The sequence below is a fragment of the Gadus chalcogrammus genome, chromosome 12, assembly GCF_026213295.1.
Source record: "Gadus chalcogrammus isolate NIFS_2021 chromosome 12, NIFS_Gcha_1.0, whole genome shotgun sequence".
Lineage (NCBI taxonomy): Eukaryota > Metazoa > Chordata > Actinopteri > Gadiformes > Gadidae > Gadus > Gadus chalcogrammus.
In genome coordinates, this window is record NC_079423.1 from 17,257,014 (window position 1) to 17,269,657 (window position 12,644).

Here is a 12,644-nt window from a genome sequence, read left to right on the forward strand (position 1 = left end):
TGGGTAGGATTCTGTATGTGTACACACAGTTCTGGTACCTGTTCACACACACACACACACACACACACACACACACACACACACACACACACACACACACACACACACACACACACACACACACACACACACACACACACACACACACACACACACACACACACACGCATTTAGAACACATTGGAACACATAAGGAAATTGTGTGTGTCCACATAAGATGAACTCACCAAAGAACATGACATTATCTGACATGTATTGTCAGATAATGACATTATTATATATCATATTGACAGATACTATAGGGTCTATAGCATATAACCGCGTTTTCTGATTACAGTTTAATGCATTTTTCACAATTGACCAGCTCTCGTTTTGAAGGCTGAACAGACAATTTGACTGGAACTACTAAGCAGGTGTCCGTATATCAGGAGTTAATGCTCACCCTGCAGCCAATCAGAATTGAGCATTCTCCCAGACCGTGGTATAAGTATTGTTAACACACACTCTAGTGGAGATCCCTCATAGTTGTACTGAATAGTAAAATGTGACATCATATTCTTGTTTCCTAACCCTGTTGGTTCATCATGTGTGACAGGCTCAATGAGGAGGCCGGCAGATAGAGCCCAGCTCTGACACTTTGACTGTTATCATGCAGCCTTATGCAAACCCAGGAGGAACTAGCATGCAGCGCTCTGACCACGACCTGCCATGCAAATACTGCAAATACAGCTGATCACACGCATACACACGTATACACATCACATACACACACGTATACACACATATACACCACATATACACGCATATAGATCACATATACACACATATAGATCACATATGCATGCATACATCACAGATATACACACATATACATCACCAGTACATACACGTCGACAACTGGAATGATGTAAATCTATCCAACAAACCACAGTTCGAGGTCGAAGTAACATTTCAGTGAGAGACCCCCCCAAAGCGCACACACACACACATGCACACAAACTGAAGCACACACACACACACACACACACACACACACACATGATGGTCTTTCAAGCACACCCATGCATGCAGGCTCACACACACTCTAAAGCACACACACACACACACACACACACACAGACACACACAGATGAAAGCAAACACACACACACACGCACACAAACAGACACACACACAGATGAAAGCAAAAACACGGATACACACACACACACATACTAAAGCACATACACACACACCCACACACTAAAGCACATACACACACACACACACACACACACACACTAAAGGACATACACACACACACACACACACTAAAGCACATACACACACACACAAAAGCACATACACACACACACACTAAAGCACAAACACACACACACACACACACACACACAAACAGACACCCACCCACACACACAGCCCCCCCCCCCCACACACAGCCCCCCCACACAGCGGTGGTGGTACTCACAGCACACAGAGGGCGTAGGCCCCCTGGATGGACTCGCTGCCCCTCAGGATGAAGCTGCCGTCGCGACCCGCCTTGGAGAGCAGGACCTCCGCCCGCGACCGGGTGATGGTACCGTGGTACCAGGGCTGGAAGTGGGGCATCCTGCCTCCCCCACACACACACACACACACACACGCACAATCACACACGAACACACACTCACACTAGCTCACGCTCCCTCTCTCCCTCTCTCTCTCTCTCTCTCTCGCCCTCTCTCTCTCTCTCGCCCGCTCCAGGTTGTTTTACATGCAGGCTGGCCGTGCACGGGGCTCTCTGGTGTCGGGGCTGTCCTCCTCCTCCTCCGCTGTGCGTCGGGCTGCTGGTGCGACGCCGGTTTCCTGTTGGGGAGCTGCCGCGCTGTCAGAGGAAGGAGCCGCCGCCGCCGCCGCACGGTACTTCCTCATTCAGGGCCCGCGGCGAGAGAGAGAGAGAGAGGGGGGGGGGGGGGGGAGGAGAGGGGGGGGGGGGGGAGGAGAGGGGGGAGGGGGGAGAGAGAGAGAGGGGGGGGGAGAGGGGGGGGGAGGGAGAGGGAGAGGGGGGGGAGGGAGAGAGGGGGAGGGAGGGGGAGAGAGAGAGGGTGAGAGAGAGAGAGAGAGAGAGAGAGAGAGAGAGAGAGAGAGAGAGAGGGGGGGAGAGAGGGGGGGGGGAGGAGAGGGGAGAGGGGGGGGAGGGAGGATGAGGGGGAGGAGGGGGAGAGAGAGAGAGAGAGAGAGAGAGAGAGAGAGAGAGGGGGAGAGAGGGGGGGAGGGAGAGGGAGAGAGGGGGGGAGGGAGAGAGAGAGGGAGGGAGGGAGAGAGAGAGAGAGAGATGAGAGAGAGAGAGAGAGAGAGAGAGAGAGAGAGAGAGAGAGAGAGAGAGAGAGAGAGAGAGAGAGAGAGAGAGGTGGTATTGTGCACAGAACTAATACACAGATAATGTACTTTTAATTCTTTAATTCTCAACGGCCGCCAGATAAAAAAGAGGAATTCGGTCTTGACTTACAGAAGGGGAAGTGAGTTAAAGGCCATGTGCGGTCAGAGGCAGCTGCTGCTTATCTCTGTTGAACCCAGAACTCATCAGCAGACACACCTGGGGTTCACACACCTCACCCCCCCCCCCAGATGGACAGGAGACCCCTGCAAGAGGAAGGACTCGGAAGATCTTGAAATTACTTTAAAACACTTTGAAAGTAACTTTGATGTGTCCAAACGGGGGAAACCTTCCACTGGTTCTAAACCGTGCCTCTGCTTCAGTGTGTAATCGTTGTTAGCGGTAGTTAATATTAGTACCTGGTGTAATAAGTTACAGAGGGAACACGGTGAGGTATACTTAGAGGCAGGAAGTTCTGCTTCAGAGTGGTTTGTGATCTGAGGCCCGGACAGGAAGTCTTGCTCAAATAAGGAAAGAAGCAAAAACACGACCTCACCAGACCACAAGTTGGGTCACATGACGCGGAGGGAGAGCCGGCAGGAGTCCTTGTGATCGCTGTCACTCACTTTACCGACACTGGTACTCGTACAAAGTTAAAGGCTTGTTTACGTACGTTTTACAAGTATAAATACTTTAATAAACTCAGAGTACAATACTGACGGACACAATTTAAAGTTTTAAGGGTAAAAAGTTTCGAGAGTTAAAAACCTTCTATCAGGGGTGTGTTTACAGGGGGTCTTGGGTGGACCATAACCCCCGAGACCCGCCTGGAAAAGACCATAGTGGATTAGTCAACATAGTGGATAGGTCCACTATGGTACCGGACACACCACTGTTTTATAAATACTAAATACATATAGAGTGGTGATCTAACTTTGATGCAAATATACGATGACTGGGGAGAATGACTCGAGTCAACTCCTAGTAGCGGAGACCCCAGAGCAGAGAGCTGAGAGCAGAAAGCGAGCGCTCACGTCGTCGTGATTCTCACCCTCGATTCCTTCACACCGAGGTCCTTTCTCTGCAGCTTAGAGGAAGTAGCAGAAAGAGGAGGCTCTTCTGTTTCCAGAAACGGGCCGAAATAATGAGAAACATTTGCATTGTTGACCCGAACAATAACGGACACATTTTAATTAGCGACCAAAGTTCTTTTATTGGTACGAGGGGCATATTTATGAAATAAGTATCACAAGAGATATTGGTTAGAATTTGTATCACAAAATACAGCGTTTTTCCTGGCAGTTACTCAGCAATAATTAATACAGTTCAAAAGTACGACTTCAAGTAACCGTAAAATGGATGATTAATATTTCCATTTAGCAAAGTTTAAGCGTCGTAATATAGAAAACTTTGGCTTGATTTTAATTTGGTGGATCCTTTTATGGTGGTAGGATATTGAAATGATGTAATTCGAGCTCAGCGATATGAAACTTGAATGACTTGATGAGACATTTGTGGACTTATATAGACTTATATTTACATAGAAGCTGAACCTGGATAGATTAGTTATTGAAGCAAGGTGTCAGTTTCTAAGAAGTTATTCAGAATGACGAAGACATAACGCTGATTGAGATGACTCATCTCACCAAGAGAGAGAGTGTGTGTGTGTGTGTGTGTGTGTGTGTGTGTGTGTGTGTGTGTGTGTGTGTGTGTGTGTGTGTGTGTGTTTAATTGTACAGAGTAATATGTAGGAATATTGGGAGTAAATAAGTACAAAAAATAAAAATAAGAAATAAACTGTCGACCTATATGTACACTCTAATTACATCTCCAGTCATTTATCTTTTGGTTTGTTAATAATAAATCAACAATTAATAATCATCAACATCGATATAATCAATAAGTGCTAGTGGTCACCACTGAGCTGAAACATTTCCAGTATAAAAAAACCTACAAATACACGAGTATCATCATGAGCCAATCAATAGTTTCTTAATTAGCCTTTGTAACCAATTTAGCCCGTCGTCTCCGACGTACACAAGACGCCTACGTAACGATACAGTGCAGCGTAGCGCGCTCAAGAGATCGGCCGTTTATGTACCACGGTTTGATAGAAAAAACGCCAACGTTTAAAAAGAAATTAAAAAGGTGTACAAAGAGTTCGAAACATGTTTCACAAACTCTATTTCGGAACTCAGAATTCGTAAAGCACACAACGAGTTCTCGACGCCACTCAAACCCTTGAACACCGAACTCTGAAGTGTCGTCAAGCGTTCGGCAGACCCGTTCAGAACTCAGACTTGGCGCTGAGCGAGCTCTCGTGCGTCCCCTTCAACTCGCCGCTGGTCGCCGCGGAGATGCCCGCCGCCTCCTCCCGGCAGAACATCCGGCGCACCGTCCCGCGGAACTTCTCGGCGCCAAACAGGTACACCAGGGGGTCCAGGGCGGCGTTCAGGCAGGTGAGCGCCGACGTGAGGCGGTTGGCCAGGCTCAGTGCGCGGCGCGCCTCGCAGCCCACGTCCGGGCGGGCGTAGCCCAGGATGAAGGTGGCGCGGCTGACGTGGTACGGCAGGAAGCAGAGCACGTAGATCAGCATCACCAGGCCGATGGTGCGCAGCGCCTTGGTCTTCAGGGCGGGGTCCAGCCGCGAGCCGCGCCGCAGCGAGCGCACGATCAGCAGGTAGCAGGCGAGCGTGAACAGGAAGGGCGGCGTGAAGGCCACGCCCAGCGACACCAGCGCCCGACGCGACGCCTTCTCCCGGTACAGCTGCCGGCACACGGTGACGCCGTCCACCTCGGCCGTCTGCCGCGACAGCAGCAGCGGCGCCATGCTGACCGCGACCATCGCCCACAGCAGCAGGCTGGCGATGTGGGCCGAGCGGGCGCGCCGCGCCTTCAGCGAGCGCACGGCGTGCACCACGGCCAGGTAGCGGTCGCCCGCCACGCACGCCAGGAAGTACAGGCTGGCGTACATGTTGACGTAGAACAGGAAGCCCGCCGCACGGCACGCCGCCTCGCCGAAGGGCCAGTGGCCGCCCGTCAGGTGGTAGGCGGCGCGCAGTGGCAGGATGAAGACGTAGCACAGGTCGGCGACCGCCAGGTGCAGCATGAACACGTTGGCCGGGGAGGCGGCGCCGCGCTGGTGGGAGAAGATCCAGAGCGCCAGCGCGTTGCCGTTCAGCGCCAGGAAGAACACCAGGACGTAGAAGACGCCGAACAGCGTGTTCTCCAGCGTGGCGTCCGCCCCCGCGCAGACCTCTGATTGGTTGGTGGGCAGGAAGGGGACCGACAGGGTGGTGGTGGTGGAGTCCATGGTCGCCCCTGGGGTAATCAAAGAACGACATTCGCGTCAGTATGTACGGTAGCAACGGTCATCGTTCGTCACTAAGACGGTTGGAGTGCTCCGAGTGGCCACTGGTTACAATACAGTAGCTATATCAATTCAGTAATTGACCGCCTGATCCGTAGGGATGATCAGGGGATCAGATCGGATGGAGTAGTTGGGGTTAGGGAGTGTACTGCTCAAGGGGTTTGGCAGGGACTCAAACCCGCAGGGCTCCACCCCCCTGATCCTCTTTAGTGTAAATATGAAGCAGGCCAACGGTTTGTTGCCCTCCGACGGCCCCGCCCCAGAGCGACGCTGCTGCTGTAACACTGAGTGCTATTGTCAGGATTTCCCTCCATTTTATGCATGACTCTCTTTCTCACACTGGGGGGTGTGTGTGTGTGTGTGTGGGGGGGGGGGGGGGGGGGGGGGGAGACAGAGCTGTGGGATTGTGATCCAAGGGCGTTTCTCAACCAGACCCCCACTCCCTCTCTCCCTCTCTCCCTCTCCCTCCTCCGGTCCTTCTCCCCATCAGCTACCAGGGCTTTTCTCCTCCTTTCTCCTCTCGTCCTCTTTCCTAATCCTCCTCCTCGCTCCCATCTCTCTCCTCCTCTCTCCTCCTCTCTCCTCCTCTCTCCTCCTTGCTCCCATCTCTCTCCTCCTCTCTCCTCCTCTCTCCTCCTCTCTCCTCCCCCCGTTTCCTCTCTCTGCTTCCGTTTCTCCTCATCTCACCTCCTCCTGTCCCTCTAGAAAATACTCCTCTCTCCTCCATCCTGCTCCCTCCCTCTCTTCTCCTCCCTGCTCCCTCCCCTCCAGAACAGACTCCTCTCTCATCCTCTCCTCCTCCTCCCTCTCTCTCTCTCTCTCTCTTCCCCTCCCTCTCCTCCTCTCCTTCCTCCCTCCCTCTCTTTCGCTCTCCCTCCTCCCCTCCATCTCTCTCTCCTCCCCTCCTCTCCTTTCCTCCCTCTCTCTCCTCCTCCTCTCCTTTCCTCCCTCCCTCCCGCTCTCTCTCTCTCCTCCCCTCCCTCCTCCCTCCCTCCCCTCCCCCTCCCCCTCTAGGGATCCCAGACAGGGTGCAGACCTCTTCAATGGGAACGGCCCGGGCCAGCGTTCCCCGGGGCTTAATCCCCGAGCGGTATCCGCTCAGAGCACACACACCCCTCTGATGAGCAGCCCAGTGGAGCCGCGCTCACAGGGCTGCTCTCCGCAGGGACAAAGACCAAAGGCAATCCGCCCAAATTAGTCAGTTCACAGATCTGGACCTAAAGCGGCCGATTGTGGTCCGGTCAGAAGCAGCTGCAGGGGCCAATATGATGCTGTGGTGTGGGGGGGTTACCCGGGAACGGCATTGTGGGTAGTGGTGGTTAATTAGATGTAGTCAAAGGTCATGTTCTGTGAGACATTAAATCCTCATGATCAGATTAACTTTCTATATAATACTCAGTAACCAGTTGATTCCTTACTTGTCAAACTCCGTTGCCAAATGTTTGAACAACTGATGACTCCTTGCTCCTCTTGTTATACTAACTAAAAGTAAAATGTGACCAGTATTTTTCTTCCTTAAATACTTACTTTGCATCAACGTATTCTAATATAACACCACACTTTGAGGTAGAAAGAAAACCATACACCGGAAAAACCTTTCCATGACAAACAAACATTTTGAGTAAAAAAATCGAGTTTAACAACTTTTTTTTTCCTCCCAAACTTTTTTAAAAGCAGTTAAAACTCACCTAAGGAGAGCTCTTCAGCCTGTGGGCGCCCTCGACGCAGGGCAGCGGGAGAGGCGTCTGTTGTTGTTGACGCTGCGCGGTGAATTAATCCCTCGCTCGGCGGCTGGACGGAGAGCTGGCGTCTGGAACCGCGCCGGGCCGCTGCAGACTCTCAGGCAGGAATGCGCTCCTTCTGAGCGCTCAAGATGTTCTGCCTCGGAGAACTGGAGCCCTTTTTGTTCCCCGACAAATTTGATAACAGAAAGAGAGCCCCAATGAGAGCCCGTCGCTTGACCCCTGACCCCCCCCCCCCCCTCCTCACAGGACCACTTGTTGAGCGCCCAACAATAGAGCGAGTCAGAACAGGCTCCGCGTCCCGGCGGCAGGAAGATAGAGTGGCAATTCTGGGTCGCATTCAGCCGCCGCGTGTGTCTCCATGGCAACCGAGGGGGAGGAGGGGGTTCACTGCGAATGCCTTTAGCATGAAACACCCCCCCCCCCCCCTGCCTCCCCCAAACCACCCCCCCATCGTCAGATAGGCGAGGGAGTGTCATTAATAGAGCGGTTTATGGCTCCGCTCCGAGCGATGAGCCTTTGTAGACCGGAGCCTCCGTTAGGGGGCCCGCCATGGCCCCCCCACCAGGAGCCCAGAGGAGGACAGGGTAGGGAGGAGGAGGGGGCAGAGGCCCTCACCTCCTTGGGCCCACGAGGAGAACAGGAGAGAGAGGAGGACGAGGACGAGGAGGAGGAGGAGGGGGCAGAGGCCCTCGTGGGGCCCCTCACCTCCTTGGGACCACGAGGAGAACAGGAGAGAGGAGGAGGAGGAGGAGGAGGACGAGGACGAGGAGGAGGGGGCAGAGGCCCTTGTGGGGCCCTCACCTCCTTGGGCCAACGAGGAGAACAGGAGAGAGAGGAGGACGAGGAGGTGCGAGGAGGAGGAGGAGGGGGGCAGAGGCCCTTGTGGGGCCCCTCACCTCCTTGGGCCCACGAGGAGAACAGGAGAGAGAGGAGGACGAGGAGGTGCGAGGAGGAGGAGGAGGGGGGCAGAGGCCCTTGTGGGGCCCTCACCTCCTGGGGCGATCCTCTAACGGAATGCCCAGAATAATCAGCCTCACAGCCCCGAGACAGATGTGGGGAGCAGCCCCCGCCGGCCCCGGGGGCCCATCATATTTCTTTCATAGTCGGGGGGCCCACAGCTGTGTCTGGGGGACACTCCGGGCCTTTCTCCGGCCCCCACCACAACACGAAGACGCTGCGCCCGAGTGTTGTTGAGGAGGCGAGTGAATGGGGAGCCTATGTGGGCAGAGGCTCAGACCATCACCACCACCACCAGTGTTACCCCGAGGCCCCCCCCTCTCTCTCTCCCCCCCCCCCCCCCTCTCTCTCCCCCCCCCCCCCCCCTCGTTCTCTCTTTCTCTTTCTTCTGTCACAACTCTGTTGCTGGCTTGGGCCCTTGGGCCAGAACGCTGCAGCCCGGAGAAGCCGTGGGGTTGTCATAAAGACGAGTGGCCCCCCGCGAGCGGACACTTTGATGGACTTCCAACAACGGACACACAGACACAGAGTTGCAGTCACACAGGACACACGGACACAGACAGCCTTCTCTCTGGGAAGACGGGTTTTATTGGTCAATTTCAGCCACAGAGATGATTCCCCGGACAATAGATCTGTTTTCTCGTGCAAGAACAAAAACAAAAAAATAAAGTTTAACATGAAGAGTCAAAATGCCTTAAAAGATTTAATTCCTTGTAAAAGGCGCCCCTTGTTTAAAGACAACATCCATTAAAAGCATCACTATATTAATATCACCATGAACATCTTTCATCTCTTTTTGAATTTTTTTTCATTTAAAAGGTAAAACAATTGAACTTAAAGAAGAAGAATCCTAATCTCGGTTTGTGTCTCATTTCAAAGTGTCAACACAGAGCTCCGACGTGGAGTGGCGGTCGGGCTCGTTGATTGGCTACGGAATCAGGAAGTGAACTCGGGGTTCACATGTTGAAGCGCTGCTGTCTCTGGCCGGCCTTCTGCTCCCTCAGATACATGTTGACGTAGGAGCCGATGAGGTCGTCCATCTTGTAGCCCTGTCATGAGAGCACAACGGACCGGAGAGTGGGTCAGTGACCGGGGCGTCCAGGTCGGAGGTCTCGAAGCAAACGTCTGTCCGCATGTCAGTGGAAACCTGAACCCGTCAGCAGACTTACCTGGAATTCACACCCCCCGCCCCCCCCCCTCCCCCTAGACAGACAAGTGGAATGACTCACGGTACCCACAAGTTACTTTCAGAAGAGTCACTCACTCAGAACACTTTGACAGAATCTTAAACAGACTCACACCTCAACAAAGTACCCTCGGCTCAGTGTGAGGACGGTGGACAGGAACACTGACTTCCTCAACACCTCAACAAAGTACCCTCGGCTCAGTGTGAGGACGGTGGACAGGAACACTGACTTCCTCGACACCTCAACAGATTCTAAACACATCTACGGTTAAATCCCCCACATACCCAGTCTGGGAACAACGAGGTCTCACCCTCTCTACCTGGACCCCGGCCCCTCTATCTGGAGGAGCTGGGGGCCCGACCCTTAACCCCGGCCCCTCTATCTGGAGGAGCTGGGGGCCCGACCCTTAACCCCGCCCCTCTATCTGGAGCTGGGGACCCGACCCTTAACCCTGCCCCTCTATCTGGAGGAGCTGGGGGCCTGACCCTTAACCCCGCCCCTCTATCTGGAGGAGCTGGGGGCCCGACCCTTAACCCCGTCCCTCTATCTGGAGGAGCTGGGGGCCCGACCCTTAACCCCGGCCCTCTATCTGGAGCTGGGGACCGGTATGAGGACCAGAGGGGGGACAGGGAGGCGGTGCGAGGACCAGAGGGGAGACAGGGAGGCGCACTGAGGACCAGAGGGGGGGCTCACCAGGGAGGTCTCACACAGGAACTTGCTGCCCTGCACCAGGCTGCCCAGCGTCATGTGGAAGTAGGTGCTGCCGCTGCACCAGCTGGCGATGCGGTTGAAGGCGTGTGTGGCCAGGACCTCCTGCACCCACAACACACACACAGGTTAACACACACACACACACACATACACACACACCTTAACACACGGGCCAGGACCTCCTGCACCCACAACACACACACAGGTTAACACACACACACACACACACACACACACACCTTAACACACGGGCCAGGACCTCCTGCACCCACAACACACACACAGGTTAACACGCACACACACACACATACACACACACCTTAACACACGGGCCAGGACCTCCTGCACCCACAACACACACACAGGTTAACACGCACACACACACACATACACACATACAGGTTCACACACGTTAACACACGGTCACACACACACACAGGTTACCACACGGTCACAGCTACTGGGTGATGCTCTCCTCCCCGCCATGCTAATCAGGGACACGTCCTCATTAGGTCAGGAGGGGACTTACAGTTAAGACGTATAAAGGGTCTGAAGGACAGGTTGGGGTTAAGCTTTTTCATATTATTGTTATTATTAACCTTGTTATCAAGTGTTTTAACCAGGTATTGCTTTAATCAATATATAAAGGGTCTAACACCAAACTCCGTCCTCCCTCTTGAATGTATAGAATAGTTTGTTATTTTAGGCTTTCCTCCTCATTTAATAACTTTATTTTTTAATTTCCCCAGGGGGATGAACAAAGTCTATCCTCTCTTCTCATTGGACGAGGACCCGTGGTATTGGGGTACTCTTATTGTGGCGGTCCGCACCTTGGTCTTGGGGTGGATGATGGCCACGCCCGTCTTGCTGATGGCGATCCTCACGATGTCGGGGAAGGTCCTGTCAGACGTTTGCTGGGAAACAAACCAAAAACACATTCCTGTAACCCGAGTCTCCGTGGTCGGCGCGCTTTTATTTTGGCGCAGTGCTCAGTGCCCAGCGTGAGCAGAGAGATGAAGGGCGCGGGGAGAGAGGGGTCAGCGGAGCTATAACAGCAGCCCCATGCGGCTCCACACTGGGAGCACATTAACTCATGTCAACAGCGGAGCGCTAACCAAACACTATGGCCTTCTCATCCCCACTCCCCCGGCGCCCATCACCGCTAAAGTAGGGGTGCCCCCCACCCCAGGGTGCTGACCCCGGAGGCCCCTGCATTGGTCACGTGATCGTCCCCCTGGTCTCTGATTGGATGCTCGCTCCCATGTGGAATTAAAGCGCTTGACAGAGTGCGTGTGTCCATGTTTGTGCGCACGTGTCCGTGTCAATGCATGTGTGTGCGTGTGTCCACGTGTATTCAAGTGTGTGTGCAGACTTGTCCGTGTCTGTCTGTGGGTGTAGTACTGGTGGTTTAGGTGTGAGACACCCACACACAGAGAGCACGCTGCAGTACTCCTGCTCCACCAGAGGTGTCGCTGTTTCCAGCTCCAGTGATGTGATTCTGGTTACCTTGACGTCAAAGAAGGCGGCGCCGAACGTCTGCCAGCGGTAGACGGCCTTCAGGAACTCCAGCATGGCCTCCTCAGACGTCATCTCCGCCTGCTTGTTGTAGGCAGCGGAGATAGTCTGGATACACACACACACACACACACACACAGACACACAAGCACGCACACGCATAGACACACGTGCACGCGCATCCACAAGCACACACACACATGCATACAATGAAACGCATGCACACACAAACACACACACACACACACAACCACAGATAATGCGTTTAACAACTGTCCTCCATGACCGAGACACAATGCCCTGGTTTCATGGTGCGATTGAAATGCTATTAATAAGATAAAAATGCATTAGCCCCGCCCCCTCCGGAACCTGGGAGACAACGCTCCCTTTGATTCGCTCCCTGAGCTACAGGAAGACACCGTATGTAAATGATGGATATCCACTGCATGTCAAACCGGTGACGTACAGGAAGTGTGGGTCAGGTGAGAAAGTTTCACAAACGTCACCACAGATGCACACATTAGCCGTCGTTTAGACATGACGAACCAGTGAAATGGGAACACACATACTGACAATTTGGACATCCCCCCCACAAACACACACGTGTGACAAGTGCAGTCAGTACTGAGAAAGAGCACTTGAGAGAGAGAGAGAACACCACAGAGAGAGAGAGAGAGAACACCACGAGAGAGAGAGAGAGAGAGAGAGAGAGAGAGAGAGAGAGAGAGAGAGAGAGAGAGAGAGAGAGAGAGAGAACACCACGAGAGAGAGAGAGAGAGAGAGAGAGAGAGAGAGAGAGAGAG

At 53.5% G+C, this 12,644-nt stretch overlaps 3 protein-coding genes across 5 annotated transcripts in view; all 3 read right to left on the minus strand.

Moving 5' to 3' along the window:
* Positions 1-1,846, minus strand: part of inpp5d (inositol polyphosphate-5-phosphatase D) — a 16,958-nt gene extending 15,112 nt beyond the window's left edge. For both annotated transcript variants that reach the window (XM_056603846.1, XM_056603847.1), the window contains exons 1-2: positions 1,469-1,846; positions 1-38 (exon numbers count right to left, since the gene is read on the minus strand). The exon at positions 1-38 is cut by the window's left edge and continues 26 nt beyond it. In XM_056603846.1, the coding sequence (XP_056459821.1) occupies positions 1-38; positions 1,469-1,608 (178 nt within the window). In that variant the 5' untranslated portion in view covers positions 1,609-1,846. The remainder of the gene's footprint in view (positions 39-1,468) is intronic.
* A 10-nt stretch (positions 1,847-1,856) lies between these two features.
* On the minus strand, positions 1,857-7,666 carry gpr17 (G protein-coupled receptor 17). 2 transcript variants are annotated; one of them, XR_008897093.1, is made up of 3 exons: positions 7,415-7,666; positions 2,489-5,677; positions 1,857-1,906 (listed from the first exon to the last, which is right to left on the minus strand). XR_008897093.1 is itself a non-coding variant. In XM_056603848.1 (2 exons), the coding sequence occupies exon 2, from the start codon at positions 5,667-5,669 to the stop codon at positions 4,644-4,646; it is 1,026 nt and encodes a 341-aa protein (XP_056459823.1). In that variant the 5' UTR covers positions 5,670-5,677; positions 7,415-7,666; the 3' UTR covers positions 2,478-4,643. The 2 variants fall into 2 exon arrangements, 1 of the variants encoding a protein (XP_056459823.1); XM_056603848.1 differs by lacking the exon at positions 1,857-1,906 and having other exon boundaries at positions 2,478-5,677.
* Positions 7,667-9,003: 1,337 nt separating this feature from the next.
* LOC130393712 (unconventional myosin-VIIb) overlaps positions 9,004-12,644 on the minus strand; it is a 32,439-nt gene continuing 28,798 nt past the window's right edge. The window contains exons 45-48 of the mRNA XM_056604427.1: positions 11,833-11,949; positions 11,157-11,240; positions 10,309-10,428; positions 9,004-9,477 (exon numbers count right to left, since the gene is read on the minus strand). Of these exons, the coding sequence (XP_056460402.1) occupies positions 9,385-9,477; positions 10,309-10,428; positions 11,157-11,240; positions 11,833-11,949 (414 nt within the window). The 3' untranslated portion in view covers positions 9,004-9,384. The remainder of the gene's footprint in view (positions 9,478-10,308; positions 10,429-11,156; positions 11,241-11,832; positions 11,950-12,644) is intronic.